This window comes from Physeter macrocephalus, chromosome 13, assembly GCF_002837175.3.
Source record: "Physeter macrocephalus isolate SW-GA chromosome 13, ASM283717v5, whole genome shotgun sequence".
Classification (NCBI taxonomy): Eukaryota; Metazoa; Chordata; class Mammalia; order Artiodactyla; family Physeteridae; genus Physeter; species Physeter macrocephalus.
In genome coordinates this window covers 81,436,613-81,460,001 of record NC_041226.1, presented here as the reverse complement: position 1 = coordinate 81,460,001, position 23,389 = coordinate 81,436,613, and the positions used below count along the sequence as shown (strand labels likewise).

The following is a 23,389-nucleotide window of genomic DNA, read 5'->3' as shown; positions in this document are numbered from 1 at the left end:
GGGAGAGGCCGCAGCAGCAAGAGGCCCGCGTACCGCAAAAAAAAAAAGAAGGACAATCAGGAAGGTTAATGTGGTTAATATTCTGTGTAAGCATCTCCGTGTTTGCGGTAGCCTTTGAGTCACTGGGCGTTGGAATCGCCAGCTGACAAGGGAGGCCCGGGAACTAGTTCAGGCACAGGTGCAGACGACCCAGCTATTAAATTGTTAATTCTCTTTGTAGAGCCTTCTGGAGAACATCCTTTTCCTTGAATTTAACATATTAATGCTCACTAACCCACCTTCAAACCTGTGACCTCAAAGCATCTACCAGCAGCGTCGGTTCATCCTCCCACAAGGGAAGGCGGGAAGCACAGGTGCGGACTCGGCGCTGAGCCCACCGAGCAAATCGACCGCCCAGCTGGGGGTGGCTGCCCTTTCACCTTGCCCTCGGGGCGCGGTTTCCGGGGCAGGTTTCCCCAGGGGGCGGCGCAGGCCCCCTCCCCGCGGTGCCCGGCTCGCTGTCCGCTTCGGTCCCCCGAGTGGGCCGCTATGTTTTGGTTTTGCTTGTTTGTGTGTGGGGTTTTTTTTTTGCCTGTGACTTTGCGAAATATTCCGGGACGAGAGACAGAAAGTCCTGGTCTCCGTGAACTAGCAGGGTGCTGCTTTCGGCTGAAATATCTACTGGGAACCCTCAAGGTTTCCAATGTCATCACTACGAAAATAGAGCACAAATGGACATCATTTAATCCGGCTCCCTGGACCCCACTGGGACTCGGTTTGACTTCAGTTCGTCTTTTCTTTGGTGGGGTTTAAGTCTTGAGAAAATGTGCCCCAGAATGAAGACTCCAAAAAGGATGCAGTAGATTCGGGGTGGGGTCGGGGGGGGTGGCGGTGGAAAGAGGTTTGAATCCGGTAAATGGTCAAACTGTACCTGTCAGGTTGCACCCGTGTGACTTCTTCGTCGCGTTTATATCCCGATTACAGACACTTAACCTCCGACTGGGGAGAGGCTCCTGCACGAGGGCGGCGGCGGCGGCGGCGGGCCGGCGGGGCGGGTCCCCGGGCGGGTCCCCTCCCTCGTCCCGAGGACCCGCTTCCCCTCCGGGCTTTGATCTTCCCGGAGAAAACCGGCTCGGCCCGGCGGCGGCGGCGGCGGCGGCCCGCGCGCCCCGCCCGCCCCGCGCGGCCCGGAGGCCGGTCCTGCCCGCGCGCCCCGCCCCCCGCCGCCGCCCCCGCCCAGCCCCCCGCGAGCGCCGCGGTGCAGCCGCCGGGATGCCCAGCCCCGCGCGAGCGCCGCGGTGCAGCCGCCGGGATGTGACCTTCAGAGCCGCCCGCACGGGATGACCGGAGCCATCGCCCCGCGGCGCCCGCGCCTCCCCACGGCCCCGCGGGCGCTCTGACCGCGCGCGCCCGGCTGCCGGCCCCGGTCTCAGTCCCGGCCGTCGTCCGCGTCCCCGCCCGCCATGCCGCCCGGGCCCGCCGCCGCCCTGGGCGCTGCGCTGCTGCTGCTGCTGCTGGCCTCCGAGTCCGCGCACAGTGAGTACCGCGCGGGGCCGCGGCGCGGGGGGACCCGTCCCAACACCCCGCCACGCCGGGGCCGAGGGGAGCCCGGTACCCGCGCCCGGCCCCGGCCCCGTGCGCGCCGGCCCCGTGCGCCCCGGCCCCGCCGCGCTGACGGCGTGTCCCCGCTCTCTCCCCGCCCCTCCCGCTGCGTCCTGCCCGCGCCCGGGAAGCCGTGATCCTGCGGGCGCGCGAGGCGGCGCAGTTCCTGAGGCCCAGGCAGCGCCGCGCCTACCAGGTCTTCGAGGAGGCCAAGCAGGGCCACCTGGAGAGGGAGTGCATCGAGGAGCTGTGCAGCCAGGAGGAGGCCCGGGAAGTGTTCGAGAACGACCCCGAGACGGTGAGCGCGCGGGGCGGGGAGCTGTGCGCCCGGCGCCTGGGACCGCCAGGTGGAGCGTCAGGGCAGCCGGGTCCCCTCGAGCGCCGTCCCTGCGGCGCCGCATTTCCGGGGACACCGTCCGTGCGCGCACGGGTGGGGGCCCCGGCGTCTGCGGCAAGTCCTTCAGCTGCAGGGCACACCCAGACCCTTATTAGGGGGCGGTCGGCGCGGCGGAAGGGCAGGGTCTTAGGCGCCGGGACCCGGCCCACCCTCAGGCCTCCTCCTCCTGAGCCCCAGTTCTGCTGGTGACGCCAGGTGCCGCCTTAGCTGGAGGCGGGTGGCGGATGTCGGCGGGGGGTCCTGCGGACGCCCTGCAGTCATCTTCCCTTGGCAAGCCTGTGAAAGCAGCCGCTTTGAAAGAACGTGCAGTAATACGACAGCTCAACCGGGATGCCGCAGGGTCCGTTTTAAAATGTAAAAGAAATAAATGGTTTAAAAACCAGATCGGTTTCCTGCCTCTCCGCCCCTTTAGCTAGACTGGAGGTGGCGGGGGTGGGGCGGGGGGAGCTGCTCACAGCGCCCTGATCCGCCTCAGGGGGGTTGGAGCGTTAGCTGCAAAGGCGTGACGGCTGGAATTGCTGGCAGCAGCGGGTCCCACAGCAGGAGGACAGGAGTGGAGCTGGAACGCGTACCGCGGAGGGGTCGGGGGCGGTCAGAGTGGGCAGCCGGGACGGGCCCAGGTCCCGCCGCCGGTGCGCAGCCCCTGCAGAAAGGTGCACTCGCCGAAGCAGCTGGGGACTTCAGGAGCCCGACGGGCTGGCTCAGGACAGATTTCTATTAATAATGTCCTCGGAGAATGTGGGGTGGCTGGGCACCCGACCGCAGGGAGCAGCCGCGGGGTGGCCTCCGCGTCAGCGCACGAGCTGTGCCATCTTCGGGGAGGGGAGAGGTGGTGGCGGTGCCCTGGGGGACCTGGTGCGCGTCTGTCTTTGGGAGGTAGGACTGATGGAGATGGGGTGGGCTTACAGTGCGTCGCTTCACCCCGCGAGGTCAGGGTGGTTTCACAGCTGGTTTGGGTTCTACGGGAATTTTTCTTTTAAAGGATTCTTCTGGGATGAAATTAATGTCTCGTGTAATAAACAAATGGCTGTGAGGCCCGTGGGCTTTTACTTTGACTCCCGTTTCTGACCGGTTGGTTGGACCATCCCTTCACAGTGATGGCCCAGCGGTGCCTTTCTTCCCTCTGGCCCGGCCCGCGGCAGCGGTGGCCGAGCTGTGACAGGTGCTTCTGCCGTGACTCTGCCCTCAGCGTCCGTAGCAACGCAGTTTACCCCCGTCATAAGGAGCAGTTTTGCCACCGGCCTGTTTTCTGGCCTGTTTTCCCGTTTCTTTAATGATGAGTCCTGGTGGCCCAGAGGAGCTGGCAGCTGCGGAGGAGTTCTGAAGGTCCCGCGGTGGGCTCTGTCCCTGCCCTGCTGCGGGATTGTGTGCTGGCTGCAGTCCCGCCAGCCCCAGGCCCAGCCTGGAGCGCTGGCTTGTACAGAGTGTGGGACGGGCTTGAGGGCGACAAGGCCACCCCCCACGCCGGCCTGCCCCTGCCCTGCCCCCGTCCCTGCTTTCCAGGATGCAAGGGCCTTGGGCCTGGGCACACCGCACACTGATTGCTGTGCCACCCTTCCCAGAGCCATCCCCCCTCTGACTTTAACTGCTTTTATGTTTTAATTATAACTTTGTCTACAATGGATGAAACGAAGACAAGACAAGGAAAGCAGTGCTCACAGCCCATGACTTTAATGATACCGCCATTTCCGTGCGGGGACTTTGTACTTCTACAGCGTCCTGACTTCCCTCCCTGCCGAGGTGGAGTTGCTGTCACACGGGGCATCCTCTCTCACAGCCACCCCATCTGCCCCATCGGGAATTTGTGAACTCCTTACATATCAAAGCCATCTGTAGTTTTCCAGAATTCTGTCCTCCTTTCTGACCCCCATCCCCAAATCATAATCACATCTTTCCCTTTATTTACCAGCTTCCCAGGGCGGACCGGCTCCTTTTGTGCCTTCCCTTGTAGTCAATGCAAAAACCCCTCATTTCAAGCCGCACCTTGCATCCTTTGTAGACCGCTGTGCAGGCTGCTTGCTCTCGGTCTGGGTCTGGCCCCTGGTTTGTTGTCCTTTTCCTCAAGAGGTGGTGTGGAAGGCTGGGAGGAGCCCAGCTAGGGTCGTGGATTCAGGTTGGTGATTAGGGGGCTCCTGCATGTCCGGCCCCGCTCTGGTCGACCAGCCTGCCCCTCCAGGTGTCCACACCATCCTTTCCCTCACTTTGGGGAGGTCCCAGATTCCAGGGACCTGGGATCCCTGGGAAACCCTCCAAACACAGCTCACTGCTAATACACCTTTGGAGAAGCAGCGCTTTTGAACGAGGCCGTCCTATGACATCACCAGTGGGCCCCCCTGCCCCACACAGTTTGGGGCTCTCTTGAGAAACACCAGTTCCTTGCCTTCACATGTTGTTCCTTGTGAGTGTTTGCGGGGGTGACCCAGGGTGGGCGCCCTGACCGTAGTTCAAAAAGTCACCAGGACCTGGTTCTGTGACCGTCACGGGACCTCCCGCCAGCGTCCTGATGTGTGACAGGAGAGGCCGCAGAATCGGCATCCACTGGGCTGTGATCCGCTCGCCTGCTCAAGGGGGTGCTTGTAGGAAAAGCCAGTCCTTACCTGCCAGGGTCACCTCTGGGGCTGGCCTGTCCTCTGTGTGTCTGGCCGTTGCAGCCACACACACCTGGTGGAGCAGAGGAGGCCGCGCTGCCTTTCCCGTTCAGTTCCTGGGGCTCTGGGGGCCGGTGAGAGGTGGGGGAGGACGCCCTGCACCCTGAGCTGGGGGCTGGGGCACCTGGAGCCGGCCCTCTGGGCGGCAAGCCGCTCCTGGAATGCGGAGGCTGGGCCCTCTGTGCTGGGTGTGTTCTAGGCTCTTCCTGCCAGGGCGGGTGGAGCAACCCGGGCCTGGGCGTCTTCCTCTTGGGGGATGGAGGCGCCTGACGGTTAGAGCTCTCCTTTGAGCAGGTAGCTGTGGGCACCTTCCCGATGCCTGGGGTTAAGGGAGCCTGGGGGCCTTCCTGGTGCAGGTGTCGCCTGCTTCCCTCCTGCTGACCATGGTCTCCTCCACATTCTTTCGGGCAGCGGGGGGAGTGTCCCTGCCCTGCCCTCCCCCCAGAGCCCTTGATTAGATTCCCTCCTTATCTTGTTTTCCTTTCACATTGTTACCCTCTCTTCCTGGCATTTCCCTCGTTCTGGCGTCTTGTCCAGAGGACTCTGGGTGTCAGGCCCCGAGGCACCCCTGCTGGGTCCCCTGAGCTCTACCTAAAGCTCACCAGGCCAGCCCAGCAGTCACCTTCCCGCTTAAGTCCTTTAAGGCCAGTGGGTTCCAGACACCGATACCATTGCCCTTGGCCTCCAGAAAGGATTCTGGACGAAAGACTTACCCAGCCCGACCTGCGGTCCGGCATGGTTCACCACCTCCCAGCACCAGTGCCACCTGAGGCCCGCGGGTCGGGTCGGGAGGAGTTCCAGGTCCTGGGCCTTGACCCCATCACGTTGGTTAGTTTGAGATGCAAACAATATTCACAGTGTTCGCAACTTGACCGGCAACCCACCCACAGGGCCCCTCTGCCTCCTGTGCAGCCCAGGCCTGACCTCTGACCTCGCGTGTTCACCCCGCACCCCGTGTCTCTCTCTGTCTTGCGGTGTCTGTCTCTCTGTCTGTCTCTGTCTCTCTCACCCCACCCCACCCCCGCTCTCTCAGACATGGGGTCCCAGTGGTGGTGATACTTCCCTACCCAGGAGGGTTTTCGGGGTGCAGTCAGTTTCAGAGCCCTGCAGGGCTGCCGCCTTGTCTTGAACTGCGTCTGCCCTCCAGGGACACCTGTCTTCCTGAGACCCCAGAGTCTCTGGGGACAGCTTGGGGAGTGGCACCCCCGAGGGAGGTGGAAGTCCCTCCCTCGAGTCTCCCCTGTCGGGGTGGCCTAAGGGGTCTCAGGGGGCCCAGCAGGAGGGGGGAGGGGGCCCTCGTCACCCCCAGTGACCTCCAGGACAGCCTCGGGCCCCCTGCCCCCCACGCCTGGACAGCAGCCCCTAACACTCACTTGGACGCTCAGACACGCGCTTGCACACGCTCCGCTCCTCTGTGCCACACCGGGATCCATCGAGGAGTGTGACCAGGCGCCCTCCCTGTGCAGATCCAGCCTAGCTCCTGTCTGCCTGGGCGGCCCCTTGCCCCCGGAGCTGCCCAGGCCTCCCCACTGGGCCCCATCCCTCCAGGGCTTCCTCCCCTGGAGGCCCAAGGAAGCTGGCAGGGCAGGCAGGGTCTCCCGAGTCCTCACGTTTTCTCCAGAGCTGGCTCCGCACGGCTCAGAGGCCTGCGTCGGCTGCTTAGACGGGCCGGCATTCAGGCCCCCAGCGCTGGGCCTGCCGCTCCCCGGGTAGCCTTGAGGGAGAGACAGGCTCTGTCTGGCCCCCCTTTGCTGCCCCTGTGCCTACAGACGTGCTTGTTTTAGTCCCGGGGGTCTGCCCGGCCCGGAGCTGGGCCCTGCAGTGTAATGACAGGGCAGCCCCCTAAATGACACCTCGTCCCAGCCTGCGGGCTTAACGTCTGTGGAAAACCAGTTAAAGACGTTTTGAAAGTCACCGCAGGTCTGCCTACGGGACTTAGGAAGAAAACACGCTTTAAGAAGCTGATGCTTCTGGCCTGTTTCTCGAGATTCTGAGGAAACGGGCCAGGACCTTGCAAACCCGGCCAGGCTGCTACTTTACTCTGGCGGCGCTGGCAGGTGTCTGGTGTCTCCGTGCTGCGTTTCCTATGGCCACAGAGGTAGGAGCTGCTTCCGGGATGCAGACTTTGCTGTGGCTTGAGGGTTCATATTTGATGTTGGGGATACTCTGCCCGTTCGGTGGTTATTTTAGTCCAGTGATTTCACTGCAGTCCTGGTGTGTACACCTGTAAATTTTGACCCTGAGAGAGTGCAGTTTATTAAGTTTTCAAGTAAGTTTTAAGGAGGTGTTGGAAGTGGACGAAGTTCTTTATCTGCCTCTGAGAAAGGCACTTTGCACCAATTAAAAACATGTCATTCAAAGGAGGTAGTGATGTGTTACCATCATACTTGTTATTTTCTTGGACTTTTTTTTTTTTTTTTCCCAAATTCAAGGTGAAATTTGTTTCCTTCCAGTTAGTGCCTATGATAATAAAATACATTCTTTTCCACATCTGTCCCCAAACCCTGCCATCTAAACCCAGTTCTCTGAGGACCTCTTCTTGGAACACTGTGCCCTGTGGAACTCCCACAGCTGGGCTGGGCCAGCTCCCAGGGCATCCGGGAAGGTCACTGCTGTAGCCACGGGGCGCGGAGGGCAGGCTGGGGCCGCCTGCCCAGCACATGGCATGACTGGCGGCCACAGGTGCAGCCCCCAGGGGCCTCTGGTTTGGACACACGTTTCTTTAGTGCGATGCTTCAAGTTGAAATGGAAAACGTGTTAGGAGGTGGCTGTTGGCAGTTGTCGGGGGCAGGGCACCTTCTCCCGTGGGGTGTGGCAAACCCTGACCCCTGACCCAGCTCTGTACCCACCACATGCATCCTCTGAGTCTCTCCTTGTTCACACCAGCCCATCCTGTGCTGCTCAGAACTGAACGCTCACGTGTGCGGGGCCGTGGTTCAGCAGGGACCCGAAAGCGCCAAGGTGCCCCTCCATCCCCTTCCAGATGCCAGGAACGGACAGGAGCTGTGCAGTCACAGAATCTGTCACGGGATCGCAGAATGCTGCTTGGGGCGAGAGTCTGAGCCATCCCGTGGAGGCGCCCCTGAGCTGCGGCCCAGGAATTGACCGACTCAGGGGAGTCAGGTCATTCGTGGGAGGACCAGAGGGAACTCAGGGCTGACCCGGGAGCCCAGGTGACCGAGGCCTCCAGGGCGAGCCTGGGTCCCGTCTGCACAGCCCGCCCTCAGGGCCTCCTGGACACACTACCTTTGCGCAAAGGCTGTGTTGGAGCTGCGCTGTTTGCCCTGATAACTTGTCACCCTGTACTCTGTCCAGCATTTTATTTGGGGGTTTTGCATGATGGGAAAATACATCATTTTGTTTTTCCCGAATTCACATAAACAGGGAAGCGTAGCATCGCGTTTCTGACCTGGCTGACCTGACCATGCCATCCTCGCCTGCCCGTCTCACCCGCAGCACGAGTCCTCTGCAGCCCAGCCTGTGTGGGTCCCTGCGAAGGGACGGGTGGTCGCCAGCTCCTCCCCGATCCCCGGGCAATGCTCTCTCCTCTTCTCTTCTCTCCTACTCGCTGTCCCTGGCTTCTCACCTCCTTCCCCTCTCCTGTCGGTCCGCTGCGGCCTCTCAGCCTTGGGACAAAGCCTGCGGCCCCCGCCCCCCTCCCCCGGCACGCGTCCTGCGGCCTCCGTGGAGCGTCTCTGGTGCTACCACTTCTGTCTCCTCGGGGCCCTCCCAGGACAGGCCGACGTTCCGTCCCACCTGCTGGGCCTCGGTCCCCATTCACACTGCCAAGCAGCCGCGTACCGTCTCTCCCTGTGGCTTTGGGATGACGCCTGAGCCCCCAGCCAGGCTGCCCGCCCAGCCCCTCCTGGCGCTGGAGACCGCGAGGGCCGCGCCCCTGCCCAGAGCCCCCGGCTCCCGCTCTGCCCCTTTGCTGCACAAGCTCCTGGGGGACACGCTCTACTCGCTGGCGCCCTGCTAGGGGCTGGCATCCCGCCAGGGGCTGGTGGGCATGGCTTTGTGGGCGGGAAGCAGACAGCGTTGTCCCTCGGCCTGGTCCTGCGCTGCCTGAGCTCAGCAAGGCCAGCTGCCACGTGTCGGCAGGGACAGGTCGGTGGGGACAGGAGCGTCCCTGCCTGACCCCAGGGAAGATGTGTCGTTTCTTCACCGCTGTAACACTTCAGCAGAAGCTTACCCTTCGGGAGGCCAGAGTCTGAAATGCGTCTCCTGGGGCCGCTTCCTTCTGGAGGCCCCAGTAGGGAACCCACGCCTGCCTTTTCCAGACAGTAGGGAACCCACGCCTGCCTTTTCCAGCTTCTGGAGGTGCCGCATCCCTGGCTCGGGCCCCTCCTCTATCCTCCCGGCCGGCAGGTCGGCGTTCTTTCTACGTTGCCATTTCTGGATCTGTTGCTGCCTTGCTCTTCCGTGTTTGCACACCCTGTGGTCCCCTGAGCCCCCGATGGCCCGGGGGAATCACCTCCTCCCGAGGTCAGCCGATCAGCAACCTCACTGACCTTCGCCGTGGAGCCCACCATATTCACGGCTGCCGGGAGGAGGGCCTGGACGTCTTGGGGGTCACTGTTGTGCCACCACAAGGGTGCAGGAAGGACTTAGCATGGGCTCTGGTGCTTAGAAATCCCTCAGTGCAGCATAGCCATGGTTTGAATAAAGCTTTGCTGGGTCACCTTCGTGAATCACATTTCCCAGAGAGAACGTGGCAAGGCCTGGCTGGCAGGGAAGGCTTAGCACCTGGTGAGGCTTAGTACCCGGTGAGACCTGGCACCCGGTGAGGCTTAGCACCTGGTGAGGCTTAGTACCCGGTGAGACCTGGCACCCGGTGAGGCTTAGCACCTGGTGAGGCTTAGTACCCGGTGAGACCTGGCACCCGGTGAGGCTTAGCACCTGGTGAGGCTTAGTACCCGGTGAGACCTGGCACCCGGTGAGGCTTAGCACCTGGTGAGGCTTAGTACCCGGTGAGACCTGGCACCCGGAATCACATTTCCCAGAGAGAACGTGGCAAGGCCTGGCTGGCAGGGAAGGCTTAGCACCTGGTGAGGCTTAGTACCCGGTGAGACCTGGCACCCGGTGAGGCTTAGTATGTGGTGAGGCTTAGTAGTATCCAGTGTGGCTTAGTACCCGGTGAGACCTGGCACCCGGTGAGGCTTAGCATGTGGTGAGGCCTAGCACGTGGTGAGGCTTAGTCGTATCCAGTGTGGCTTGGTTGTTTCCTCTCCTGCCTGTGAGCACCCCAGCCACTCAAGTGAGCAACATCGCTGCATTTGGCCTTGAGAACAAAGGGGTTTCAGAGCAAAGCTTTGGATGATCAGCCGGTGCTGTGAAGGTGAGAGCCCAGCAGCCCCAAGAAGCCTCCGCCAGGAGAGCACGTTAGACGGGAAGAAAGGCCACTTCGAGTGACCCACTGAAAACTGATCAGCTTACACACTGAGTGTAACAATCAATCTTGAGGAATGAAACCGTAAATTATAAAAACAAATTTATGCTATTTCATGCTTTATAAAATTGGATTATAAATGTAATTAGGCACTAAATTTTCAGAACAAAGAAAGATTGGAGTAAGATTTTGGGGAGAGGCAGGGCATATTTTTTCGAAATAATAATGATTTTTAGAAAGCCTACAATCTCCTTACCATAAATGGAGACATTTTTGCAAAAAGTGCTTGGCAACGTCATCCATAGTCCCATGAGCCTTTGTTAATCCTAGATAATCAGGTTCTCCTGTCGTGAAGCAGTCATTCTGTGATACTTGCAAACTTACTCTTCTGTCGTTGTTAACTGCCCTAAACCCTGACTTATCAGTGCCTTTGCATCGGTTATTTCCCGAAACATTCTCACTGACTCATGAAATCTTGACTCATGGTAGATTTATGACTTGACTTTGCAGGTCATTACAAATCTGAAAATTGCACTCACTTTTCAAATTCAGCTAGCCTGGTATTTTTGCCTCATAAATTTGGAAAATGCAAGCAACGGTGGTTTAAACAAGACAGTTTTATTTATCTCTCATGTAAAAGGTGGGAGGCAGGCTGCCCGGGGCTGCTCAGTGGTGAGGGCCCAGGGGCTTCCGTGACCTATCTGTGCTCCACTGTACTGGTGCCTGGCCTTTGTCTTCCAGGCCTCCTCACACACTGGGCAAGATGCTGGAGTACCAGCCATCACATCTACATTCCAGCAAGGAGGGCAGAGGACCAAAGTACTCAACTCTCTTTACTCAGTTTCACTCTCTGTGTGTATCTCATTGGCCAGAATTTAGTCACATGCCCACCCCTAGTTGCAAGGGAGGCTGGGAAGTGTAGTCCTGTAGCTGGGTGCATTGCAGCTCTAACTAGATCCAGAGTTCTGTTACTGAGGCTGAAGGGAGGATTGCGGATGCTGGATGGCAACTGCAAATCTCTGCTGTGGGGGAGAGGTGTTTGGAAGCAAACCTGTTTTACGAGGTTCATTTCCAAGAGTATTTTCATGCCTGGCAGGAGACTGTACTTAGCCACGTCAGAGAGTTTTTGCACAACACGCCTCTCACATGGGTCTTTTTAGCTGCACTCATACAACCTGTGCTTGGAGGGACCAGCCCCCCTCTGCTGCCCTGGTTCTTGCCCCACGCTGGGCCTCGGCAGTCGCCCGGCCACCTGAGCCTGTCAGCCCGCGGCTGAGTGGTGAGCGGAGGCTGCCACCCCCTGCCTTGGGGCCCTGCTGACCCTGGCGGGGTGGGGGGGGTGCCCGGGGCCCGTGTGCACGTGCTCCGCCAGCAGCTGGGGTGCAGCGGGTGCCCAGAGCAGGCAGGAAGCACGTGCGGAGGGCTGTGCCGTGGGCAGGTGCAGGTTGCAGGGAAGCGCTCAGTAAGGGAGGGGCCCGTGGTAAGGGGACCAGGGTCTCCACGCCCCCGAGAGCCTCCGCTGCACCGGGGCCCTGAGCATCCAGAGCAGCGCGTATCATCCTAAAACTGATGAGAAGAGGACCCGGAGAACTGGGCTTCCCGGTGGGCGTAGCCACTCTCGAGGGCGCCCCCACTCGGGCCCCTGTCCCTGTCACGTGGGTGCAGGTTGGGTGGGAGCGGACAGCCATGGGGATGGAGGGGGCACGTGCAGCCCAGGGAACCACACACACAGACGCGCAGAGCTGCAGCAGGGCCCCAGGGTCAGGGCCGGGGCTGATCCCAGCGTCACCCCTGCCACTGGGTGGTCATACCCAGGACTTTGTCCCAGGACCTCCCTGCAACGTGCGCTTCAGTGTCTGAGGAAGGAGAGGACCCAGTGCCCTCGCGGGGTGTCTCTGGGGACCGCCCCCCTTGCAGGGTCCGCCCTGGGTTCTCTGGGTGGGGCAGGGCCTGGGGGATCCCAGAGGTCCGTGTCCTGAGAAGTGGTGCCTGTGTCTCCTTCAGTCTTGTGGAGTCTTTTGCACCTGGTTTGGGGAATCTTAGGAGCTGGATTTGGGAGAAAGGAAGGAAAAAAGGGTTTTGTATGAACCGTGCTAGGAGAACACGTGGGGAGCCGTGTAACGCCAGCCCCGGGGGTTAGGAGCCCTTCCGGGTCCCCGGGCGGGCCCAGTGGAGCCCGGGCACCCACCTGCAGGAAGGCGTCTTCAGGAGCCGCTGTGAGCTGCACGCTCTCAGGAAGCCGAAGCCTCGGCCAGGGCAGTTCAGGCTGCCGTGACCCTGACGGTCTCCTGCCAGAAGACAGGTTTGCTAGCAAGCCTGTGGCCAAAGGGTTGGTCAGCCCTCCCGACTGGTCCCCCGGGAAAAAACCTTCTACACGTTTCGTGTCCTGACACCCAAGTCCCAGCCCACTTTGTCAAAGAGTAGAGATTTTTGGAAACAACTTAGGGCAGAGATGTATTAAAGGAAGTAATAAATTCTCAGTTTCCTGTTTGAGAAGCAACCGCATTGTGGCGGTGTGATGCGTGACTCCTGTCACGTTGTGTGATCCAGGTGAAAGGCCCAGGCATTCCGCGACAAAAGGATTCGTGCACCACCGACACTGGTGTGTCTGCAAGGCAGCGTCCACGCTGGTCAGCAGAGCCGGGAGCGGCGTCCCCTGGTCCATCTACGCGCGGGGCCGGGAAGTGAGGCCGTCGGGTGAACAGTGGGGCGGCATCAGGGCTGGATTCCCGTGCCTCACCTGGTCCCCGCAGGGACGTGGCCGGCCTCTGAGGAGCTCAGGCCTAAAGCAGATTTGCTCTCCTTTCCCGTTTGGGGGACAGATCACAGGCAGCGGAGACAGAGGAGGCGGCTCACAGGAAAGTTCTTCCTGTAGCTCCAGAGCACATGCAGCCTCACTGTAGACCCAGGTGGACCCAGCTGCCCTTGGGCTCAGCTCCGTGAAGGAGCTTCGGGCCACACGTTCCCATGTTTACAAACCTGCGGGGAGCGGGGCGGCAATGGAGGGCTGAGCCTGACTTTTCACAACAGTAGGCCTCAGTATTAAGACGTGTTACACGTCACTATTAAGTAGTCACGATTTTGAAGAACAGAATCTGCCTTTCCGGAAAGCTGCAGCGTGTGAACGTGCGTGTGATCGGGTACTTGCCCCGCCCTTCTTCATCATGTTCAACCCTAGTCTAATCCTTGGCTTCCTAAGCCTGAGCGGGCGCTTCCTGCGTCCATCCTGAATCTTTTATTTCAGAACCAGCTCCCCTCGCTTTGTGGCAAAGCCCAGTGGCCTCTGTTCTCCCTCTAACCCCGAAAGATGCCACAACCCCCGGGACCCTGAGAGCTCTCGTCACGGGGCCCCAGACGTGTCTCTCTGTCCCCAGCGCCAGCCGGTGTGGGACTGAAAGCAGGAGAAGGAAACGCAGCCAGGCTTGTCGGGGGCCTGGGAGCGGAGAGGAGGGCCTCCCGCCCGCCTCTTTGTCACATTTGCATGGATGTCACCTTCTCAAGTGTTGCATGAGTCCCAGGCTTGCTCTGATCCTTACTTTTTTTTTAAAGAAGTTGAGTTTTACAAGAAGCATCTTTACCAGAACGTTACTTTACAAAAGCACATCTGAACGCATCTTGGCGGGACGCCCCGGCCAAGCACGAGCGGAGGGGACAAGTGAGGCGGTGGAGGAGCGGCGGGCCTGAAGCACGGGTCCCGTGGGGTCCGGCGCCCCTGCGCTCCCTGGGGCGGGACTCAGTCAGGCTCCACAGCCGGCCTGGAGCCTCAGTTTACTCATCTGTGATGATGGGGCTGATTAGCAAGACCCTCCTGGGAGGGTGGTCCTGAGCAAGCAGGTGACACCCAACATCCGGCCCCTTGGTTCCGTCAGGGAGGGGATACAGGGCCAAACTGCTCCGCGATCGGCCCTGAGCGATCAGTCCCTGAGCGGGACCTCAGAGCGTGTGGGGTCAGGACTGCTGTGGCTGCCCCCTCCCCGGCTGCTGCCCGGACGGGCACGGGCAGGTGTTCTCTCTCCTGACATTCACCACCCAGAGCCCATCTCTTCATTTGCCGTCTTGGATAAAAGCACTCCCCGTTTACGCCCTCCATCCCTCATCCAGCTGTTTGTTTTACAAGCACCGTAGCTGCTGGAGTCCTACAGAGGCGTCCCATCTCCCGAGGGGCCCCTGCGACCACCGGGGTCTAAGGCTTGGTTTTTTCTTGGCATGTTTCTTGTCTTCCTGAAAGATGCTTCGCCCGCACGGCATTGCTGGTTACCGCAGGTCTGGTCTCAGCGTGCAGACATCACTCTGCAGAAGCTGCATGGCCCCAGGGACGCCCCCTCCCTCCGTCCCCTCCCCCAGCCCTCTCCAGGGCAGAAAGTGGCTTTCTGGGCAGCCGTCCTCCCTCAAGCACCTGCCTCCCGGGCCTGGCCGTTCCTGTTGGGGGAGAAGGGTGAGGTTTGGTGGACCAGCTGCCAGGGGGTGGTGCCCAGACGCCGGGCACTCTGCTGGTTAACCGCTGCCTTTTCTTTTTCTTTTTCCACAGGAGTACTTTTATCCAAGGTATTTAGGTAAGTTGGACTCATTTCCTCCTTTTGTTTGGGGACTCAAACCTCATCACCGAGTTGTTCCCGGCAGGGCCATGCTTAATCGCACAGTGAGTTGGGAGCTCTCCAGGGCTCACGGGGCAAAGCCCTAGTTTGTGTCTCTTATACCATCGTGACCGCGTTAGCGTCACCTCCAGCCAGTGCCATTGTTTGCAAACCTCTGCCCGACTCTGATTCCAGGCTTAGCTCATTAACTGGAAATATGATTGCTTTAGTGGTTCTCGGGCTTTTTGGTCTCAGGACTCTGCCCTTGTGAAATTACTGAAGACCCCAAAGAGCTTTTGCTTATGCGGACTCTGGTTATTGATACCATATTATTAATTAAAGCTGAGAACATTAAAAAATGCTTCTGTTTAACTTGGACAACAGGAACGTACAGGCTAACAGCCTTGGCCGTCGAGCAGTCATGTCTGTGTATGGAGGCGGGGGGTGCCTGGAAAGCCCCACTGAACGCTGCGGGGAGAACGAGAGGAAAAAGGGAAAGACGGTCCCGTGTTTTCAGGACGACCTGAAAGTTCCCCTGCGAACTGCTCCTTAATCAGCACTGTTGTTTTAAGGGTTCTTTTATGTCTCTACTCACAATGAGAGAGAAGCGTTCCAGGGCTTTCCTCTTTTGTCGTGCGAGGTGCATCTTGGTAAATTTTCCACTGGCCTTAGAGCCTCTTAGAGGTCCCTTCTCTGGGTGTGTATCTGGCAACAAGCATAGCGGACCTGTAGCGTTGGCCTTGAGAAGCCCCCTCCGGGCTCCCTGCCGGCCTTGCTCCCGGGTGTATGGCTTTGTTTCCCGAGGCAAAGGCGACAGTGGCCCCCTGGGCCACCTCCAGTGCCGTCCACTGCCTGTGCCCACGTCCTCCGAGGCATGGAGGCGCAGCAGAGACCCACTAAAGGGCCAGGGAAGTGGCTCAACCAACACCCATCATGCCCAAGCTCAAGTTCAGATCATCTGGTGGCCTGTGGTCGGCCGCTCCCACCCCTGGCCTCTGTGTGGGGCACCCAGTCAGACAGCACAGAGAAGGAGGAGGAGGAGGAGGAGGAGGAGGGGGGCTCGTTTTCCAAAGAGATTGACCATCAAAGCAAGCGGGGGTCAGGTTGAAATGGAGGCCAGCTCTCTGGCCACGGTGAGAAGCTTCCTGAGTGCCACCGGAGAGCCTTCTGTACGACAGAAAGAACCCCACCAGGAGGCTGCAGGGGCCCAAGGCTCCTTGGAGACAGAGCTCTGCCCGCTGGTGGAGACGTCTTCTCGTCTGACGGTGTTCCGTGTTCCGTGTCAGTGTGACTGGTCTCCAGAGTGTCACGTCTGCTGGCCCTGTGCCGGAGGGTGACGCCCTGCCCTCCCTGTTTTGCAGAATGCATCAGTAAATATGGATCTCCGTACAAAAAGAACACAGATTTCATCACCTGTGTGCAAAGTAAGTCTGTCTCCTTCCTCGAAGCCCCTGCGTTTGGGGTCTTGGGGCTTTGCTCTATTTCCATTGTCTTTGGAGCCACGGCACCTGCCTGAGGTCCGCTCCTTTGCCCTGAACTTCCTTTTCTAAGCAAGTACGTGTTGGCTTTTTGAACAGGCAGGAAATTCGCACGGTATGAAGTGTAAACCTTTCACAGGTGGACAGAAGGTGCATCCGGCCCTGCCTCTTGTTCAGTCAGGGGCCCTTTCGCCACGGCCACCCGTTCTAAGAATATTCTCAGACCCGTAGGAATGTACTCGGAGTCTCTTATTTCCACACAGGTGGCAGCTTCCTGAACCCATGACCCCACCGCCCTTTCCCCTCCACGTTTCGCAGACACTTCCTGCGTCAGCACGAGCCGGGCCAGCACGCAGGGCTGCGTCCACACTCGCGCTTGGTGGGCAGTGTGCTTGTTAAACCAGTGTGCGCTGGCGGACACCTGGGCCGTTTGCAGTTTTATACTGTAGCAAGCAAAGCCAGAGTGACCTCCTCGTCTGAATATATCTGCAGAATAGAGTGGGCTTGCAGAGGGTAAACTGTGTTCTTTTTCAGTTCTGATACAGACCCGGCCCCGTTACCCCCCAGTGGAGGGCGAGAGTGCCTCTCCCAGTACGTGCACCAGCCCAGTGTATTGCTTCTTACTTTTTTATATCTTTCAGTAGAAAAAGTGAAAAAAGACCCCCAGTCAATTCAGTTTATTTTTTTCTTACTCGTAAGTAAAGCTGAGCTTCACATGTTGAGGAATCTTGTGTTTCTTTTTCTGTGGCTAGTTTGTTCAGAGCCTTTGCTTACTTGTCTCAATTTGTAGGAGCTGTTGATATATTTTGCAAATTAGCCATTTGTACTAAAGGTAGCAAAATTTTTCTTCAGCTCATCGTGCGTCTTTATTATTATTATTTTAAATTATCATACGTAACACTGACATTTTGCACGAACTTTAATCCACACGTAGACCCATAGACCCGTCTCAGCTGAGCCTGACTCCAGGCCTGGCTGTGGCCGGAGAGCTCCGTGATGTGGCCACGTCATCCCCGCCAAGCCCAGATGTTAGCTGCTCTATTGCACCTGCTCCACCGGTGAGGAGAGGGGCTCTGAGCGCACAGCCAGCCCTGCACAGGGAGTCCTGCGCTGCACTCGGACCTGCACTGCAGGGTCGCCCAGGGCGGGTGGAGGACCGGGAGTGGCACCAGGGCCGGGTGGGCAGGGCTCGGCTGCTGTGACCAGGCACCCAGCCTCCCACGTGCCAGCCGCTGGCCTTGCCTATCTCGCCCCGGGTCACAGACCCCAACCCGGCCCAGGTGCACAAAGGAAGTGAGAGACTGAAGGAGGGCGGGGGCCCTGCTGCGAGGCCCGGGCTCCCCACGGACGCTTCAGCAGCCTCACAAGAGCAAGTGAGGGGCAGCCGCCGGTACTGGGCAGAGGCCAGTGTGCCCTAACGGAACCAGAGCCCGCGCCCACACATCCTGGCTGACGAGAGCCAGCCCTGCCCCTCGGCCCCCCAGGGCGAGTGGGACCTCACCGGCCTTAGGCAGCCATGGGAACGCCACAGCAGTTCAGCTTTTCCTGTCATTACGCTTCACTTGTAGCAGATTTTCGGTGTTGTCAACTTGCCATACCAGTTCCTTCTTTTTAAATTGTGTATTCAAACGGATTAGATTGTTTTACTTCCTGGGTTTCAGGCTATCCTTTTCCTGAGACTATAAAAAGTTGTCTGATATTTCATGTTTAAGCCTATAACCTGCCTCGGACGTCTCTGATGCAGTGAGGAGGTGGGGCTCCGTGTGGTCACTGGTCCAGGTGAGGTGGGGCTCCGTGTGGTCATTTATTCTAGATGTGCCGCCCCCGGGGGTCCGGGATCGGTTTCTGAGGCTTTGCCTTTGGGTCCCAGAAGACTTGGGCGATGCCGTCTGCGGAGTCCTGGCCGACTGTCTCCACGAGGAAGGGTCTCGGTGCCTTTTCTTCTCCGTGAGAACAACGGCCCGCGTTTGCATGCATTTCCCAGGTTATAACTCGTCACACCCACACATTTCTGGAAGTGGGGAGCAAAAGCCACTGAGACAGGCCTCAGCAGGGCAGGTGCCTCACATCCCTGTCCACATAGCAGCCGCTTCTCCCTCTATCCTCTCTCAGCCATCATGGCCCTCGCCTCCCGCCTGTCGGGGGCCCGGGTCGCGGCTCAGGTCTCACTCAACCCCGAGCCGCTGTGCAGGCCGCCTGCATCCACCGATTTCCTAGAAGCTCAGGGGCGCCTGCAAACACTCTCCTTCCTCTGCCCTACAGAGACGCTTCCCAACAGGGCAACAGATGAAAGCCGCGGTGGTGGAGTTCTCCAGCTGGGTTCCCTGTGGGAACCTCCTGGAGCTGCCCCACCCCAGGGGAGGTTGATTTTTAAACTGGGGGGGGCGGGCCGGTAGGCATTCTAGGCAAATTCCAGAGGAAGGTAACGAGCCCAGGTGTGTCCTTCTGAAATAACTTCAAGTCTTTCACCAAATATGTCGAGTGGAGGCGCACCCCATCTTCCCCGTCCCTCCTGCAGGGCCTCTGATGTGCCGAGTGCTGTTGGGGGAACGGCCGGACCCTTGGCTCGGGTGCTGTCCGGGCCCCAGCACACGTCCCCCCGACCGCCCCAGTCTCCCTGCCCCCTCAGAGCCCCGTCCCGCCGAGACAGTGTCAGGAAGCAGACCCGTCCGTCATCTCAGCCCTGGCACTGGGCTTGACCCCCGCCGCCCCGGCCCTCCTGCCCCCCGGGGGAGCCCTCGTTACAGCGGCATGGGGGCCACAGGGCTGACCGCTGGACCCCCCTTCCTCACTCTCCGAGCGCCAGACCCAGTTCCTACTTGCTTAGGGGTGGAAGGCGCTCACGGAGTCCACCAAGGACAGCTGTGCATGTGTCTCCAAAATACCTGGAGGTGCTGTGTTCGGGGCACACTTGCAAGTGTTTTGTTGGCTGTAATTGTGCAGAACAAGCAAGCTTTGAGGGGTCCCGTGGAAAGGTCACGAGAAGAGCCCAGTGAGAGCCGTGGGTTCCAGGGTTGCGTACACAAACAGTTATGCTGGGCCCTCCCTGAGGGGGTCCCCAGACCCACAGGGATACAGAGGGACAAAGCAGGGTGTTGGGTCCATGCCAAGGACAGGGGCTGGCGCGAGGCCTGGCGAGCTGGGGGACCCGGGCCCAGTGTCCTCCTGAGACCAGGAGCAAGCCCACGGTGCAAACACTGTCCCCAGACCAGAGTCCGGCTGGGGACGTCAGCCGTCCTGAGAAAGAAGTGAAGAGTCGGGGGTGAGTGCCCGCCTGGCCGGCTCCACCAGCACAGACAGCGGCCTGGCGCTCTCAACGGTCACGTGCGGGCTTGGCCTGTTCCTAGTGACCAGGCCGTGGAGTGAAAGGTGACCCGAGCTCCACGCGGGGCGGGAGCAGAGGGAGGGCTGAAGCCCCGCGGCCACCTGCCGTGGGCCTCCCAGTGCTCGGACGGGCCCGTCGCTCGCTGAATAAAGACGCGCGACAGCGCCTGGCTCGGGTGCTGCAGGTGGACGCCCGGGTGTGAGAAGGTAGTGGCCGCTGGCACACAGAAAGGCGGCGGCGCAGGGCTGAGCCTGGCCGGCGGCTGCCCCGCGGTCTCCAGGGCCCCGGGAAGTGTGCCCCGTTCCCCTCCGCGAAGGCAGGACAATCCAGAGAAGCAGCAGGCCCACCCGGGGGCGGGCGGGGAGGCTGTGGGCGCCCTCCGTGCCGGCTGGACCCCGCAGGCCAGGGGTCGAGCGGGCCGGGGTCCTGGCCTGGCACGGTGCACACGGCCGCCAGGGCAGGGGGATGTTCTGTGTCTGCCGGGCTGGCCCGTGGGCCGGCCAGGGCCCTGTGGACCGAGCAGGTGCTCCCACAGCAGGGAGCATCTGGGGGGTCCAAGCGCCAGTGGGCCCAGCCAGGCCCACTCCCCTCCTCCGCTGCCCGGGGGCCGCGGCCGACCTCGGGCCCAGGGGCTGGGCGGCCACTCCCTCCGAGCTGACCTGGGTTTCCTGGGATCGGCTGGGGCCCGGCCAGCCTGGTCTGTGACCCGCTCCCGCCCAGAGGTGGGTGTCCTGTGCGGCCCGCCGGGGCCAGCGGAGGGGCCGTCAGTGCCCCAGACCCGCCTCGGTTTCCTCCCGGCTGACCAGGGGCGGCTCAGGGCCATCTTCTTTTTCCTTTCAACTCAGAGCTGCCTGACCAGTGCTTCCCAGACCCCTGCGATAAGGAGGGGACCCAAGTCTGCCAGGACCTCATGGGCAACTTCTACTGCCAGTGCAGAGACGGCTGGGTGGGACGGCTCTGCAACAGAGGTAAGGCCACGGCCTGGGGGCGGGCTGGGGGCCTAGGCGGCAGGCGCTCCCTGCAGGGCCCCGCGAGGGGCCCCGGGCTGGCGGGGCCCTGGGTGCTGCTCTCCTGCGCCTCTCCCCGCCGGGGACGCAGCCGCACCGGCCCGTCTGGCTGACAGCGGAGCGGGAAGCGGCAGGACGGCAGTCCGGGGCTCCAGGCCCCTCGCTGGCCCCCGGGCAGGGCGCCGCCCAGCTTGAAAAGCCACCGTGCTGAGCCCTGAACTGTGCTCTAGCCAGGCCACCTCCTTGCGGGGGGCGCCGGGGAGGGCGGTGACCCCTCCTGAGAGCAGGTCTGGGCCTGCGGTGGGCCGCAGGAGTGCCCTGTAGCCGCCCCGCCCGGCGCGGGCCCCGCCCCCCCAGCTGATCAGAAAGGAGTCAAGAGACTCTCTGAGTGTACAGCGCGCAGGGTCAGCGGAGAAGCTGCAGAAAACCCCCAGGACGTGGTTAGAACCCTCAGGCAGCCCCCTGGCTGTGGTGGGAGCCCTGGGCCCCTGGGCCCTCCCGCCCAGGCTCTGAGGGTGGGTCCCGTGGGGTCGGAGATGCAGACGCTGCGACGTGCTCCAGGCGGGTTGTGGGTCACCTCTGGCTCTCTCCGTCCCTGTGTCCTGTTCCCAGATGTCAATGAGTGCAGCCAGGAGAACGGGAGCTGCAGCCAGATTTGCTACAACAAGCCGGGCAGCTTCCAGTGTGGCTGCTACAGCGGCTATGCACTCTCCCTGGACGGCCGGACCTGCCACGGTGAGGCCCTGCGTCCTGGTTGCCTTCCTCTCTCCTCCTCCCCCATTTTCTTCTGCGATTGCCAAGTTGCCGGTTGGCTGAAGCCACAGTCGCTTTGCTCCTCTGCGAGAGGCTGCAGGCCGTGGCTGGTCCCTCAGGCTCTGGAGGCTGTGGGCGTCCTGCAGACACAGCACATGCCCGGGCATGTCCGTGGCCACGGGGAGCTGCCCCAGCACCTCGACACGGGCTGATGCAGCAGGACCTGTGCACGGGGCCGGCCCAGCTGGGGAGACCATGCCTACAGCCCCAGGATGGGAGGCGGCTGCCAGGCCTCCTTCCAGGCCACAGAGCCTGCAGAGGTTTCTGTGCCAGTCGGGGCCCAGGACATCTGGGGCGGAGGGGGGCGGGGAGGTGCAAGGATCCCAGGGCCCCCCTGCTCGGTGCTTACAAAATCAGCGCTCACCAATGGCAGAAAAGAAAGGTGGCTTTAATCAGAATGCCAGCGATCTGGGGAGACGGTGCCCTCAGTGTCCCCCAGAAACCACCTCCGAAGATTCTGCTCGGCCATGAAAGCTTCTAAAGGGAAACAGAGAAGAAACCTCAGTTAATCCCTGAGATGGGGGGGTCCGAGTCCTCGCCGTCTGTGTGCAGGCGTGTCGACTCCTCGTGGCCTCCCTCTAGATGCGATCTTGGTCACACGGTTTGTTCGGGAGATTACTAGAGGGGAAGCCGGCGGGGAGATCTGGTCATCTGTTCATTGTTCTTCATTTCTACTCCTTTGATCTACAGAAAGAAGAGACAGGTTAGGCGAGGTACTGTGTGATCAAGAGATTTGCGAGGTGTGCTTGGGCTGGAGACGAGTAGAGCATGGGGGTGCCTGGTTGAAAGCCAGTTGCAATATGGCTCTGCTAAAGTGACAAGGAAGGGGGCTTCCTGAGGGCAGTTTCCTGTAGCGAGCTGCTTACGAATGAACCCCCCCATCAGACATCATTCCATTTCTATGGGGTTAGGGGTGAAGGTCCGTCTTCTGTAACTTCTGCGTGCTGACACAGGCGCCGTATTCTCAGAGTGGAAGACGTTGACGTGGGTCTGTAGCGCCTCTTTGCTGACAGTTTTAGTTGTCCGCTTACATAGACAGGCAGAACAAGCTACAATTATTTTGATGCCCACAAAGATGTAGATTATTATGAGCAATAGTGTTAATCCCATTCTCGTGAGGCCAGTTCTTGGAATTGTGAAGGCAGAGATTCAGTTCTGCTCAGGACGGGACGTGGGTCTAGCGCCTCTTTGCTGACAGTTTTAGTTGTCTGCTTACATAGACAGGCAGAACAAGCTACAATTATTTTGATGCCCACAAAGATGTAGATTATTATGAGCAATAGTGTTAATCCCATTCTCGTGAGGCCAGTTCTTGGAATTGTGAAGGCAGAGATTCAGTTCTGCTCAGGACGGAGCAGCCTGTGTCACGGCTGCAGTCTGGTCCTCGTGCAGATCCGTCCTGACAATGTGGAACCCTGTAGGTTTACAGGCTCCCTGGGGGGAGCAGGTGCCCTTTGTGTTGTCTCCCTCCCACGATGGGGAGAAATCTTAGTTTCCACATCTGAAAGCCTGTGTTTGCTCAACTGCCCTTGTAATGAAGTCACGAGTAATTGCGAGTCTTTGCGGCATGCGGTTCTGTGTGCCATCTGAGGAATCGATGTTATTTGAAGTAACAGTTGCACTCTCTAGAAAGTCCCTCTGTCACTTTAGGAACCAGTTCCTAACTGCAGGCTTCTTGTACTTGTTTGCCAGAGGGGCAGAGGGGCTGGAACCTCAGGACCGACCCTTGCTTGTCAGTTACAGTGACTGTGGCGTTGGCTTCCCACGGGCAGACCCCGTGCGAGGGGGGAGGAGGAGGAACCAGGGAGCCTGAGTGAGGCCTAGCAGGCAGCGGTCAGCTCCGTGGTCAGCTCAGGGCTCCAGGGCGCAGGCTGGGACTTCTGGTCAAAGGGCCCCAGGAGTTACTTTTTTACCTTCCTGGACTGCAGTCATTGGAATTAAGCACCAATTGTGTGCAGCCCGGCCAGGCGGTGCCCTGTACAGCGTCGGGAATCAGCCTTCTCAACCAGGCCCCTGATCAGCAGTGCCCACCCCCACCCCTGCTCCTGGGCTGGGGCTGGAAAGCCCAGTGGATGGAAGGAAGGGAGGAGGCTGGAGAGGAGCGGGGAGGGGAGGGGGATAGGAGGGGAGGGAAGGGAGGGGAGGGGAAGGAGTGAGGAGGGGGATAGGAGGGGAGG

General features: G+C 60.3%; 1 protein-coding gene across 2 annotated transcripts in view; it reads left to right on the top strand.

Moving 5' to 3' along the window:
* The first annotated feature begins 1,290 nt into the window (after positions 1 to 1,290).
* GAS6 (growth arrest specific 6) overlaps positions 1,291 to 23,389 on the top strand; it is a 34,058-nt gene continuing 11,959 nt past the window's right edge. Inside the window, exons 1-6 of one of the 2 annotated variants that reach the window (XM_024117460.3) lie at positions 1,291 to 1,515; positions 1,713 to 1,879; positions 14,544 to 14,568; positions 15,951 to 16,013; positions 20,238 to 20,360; positions 21,012 to 21,134. In XM_024117460.3, the coding sequence (XP_023973228.1) occupies positions 1,443 to 1,515; positions 1,713 to 1,879; positions 14,544 to 14,568; positions 15,951 to 16,013; positions 20,238 to 20,360; positions 21,012 to 21,134 (574 nt within the window). In that variant the 5' untranslated portion in view covers positions 1,291 to 1,442. The remainder of the gene's footprint in view (positions 1,516 to 1,712; positions 1,880 to 14,543; positions 14,569 to 15,950; positions 16,014 to 20,237; positions 20,361 to 21,011; positions 21,135 to 23,389) is intronic. The other variant, XM_055089629.1, reaches the window with a different exon arrangement.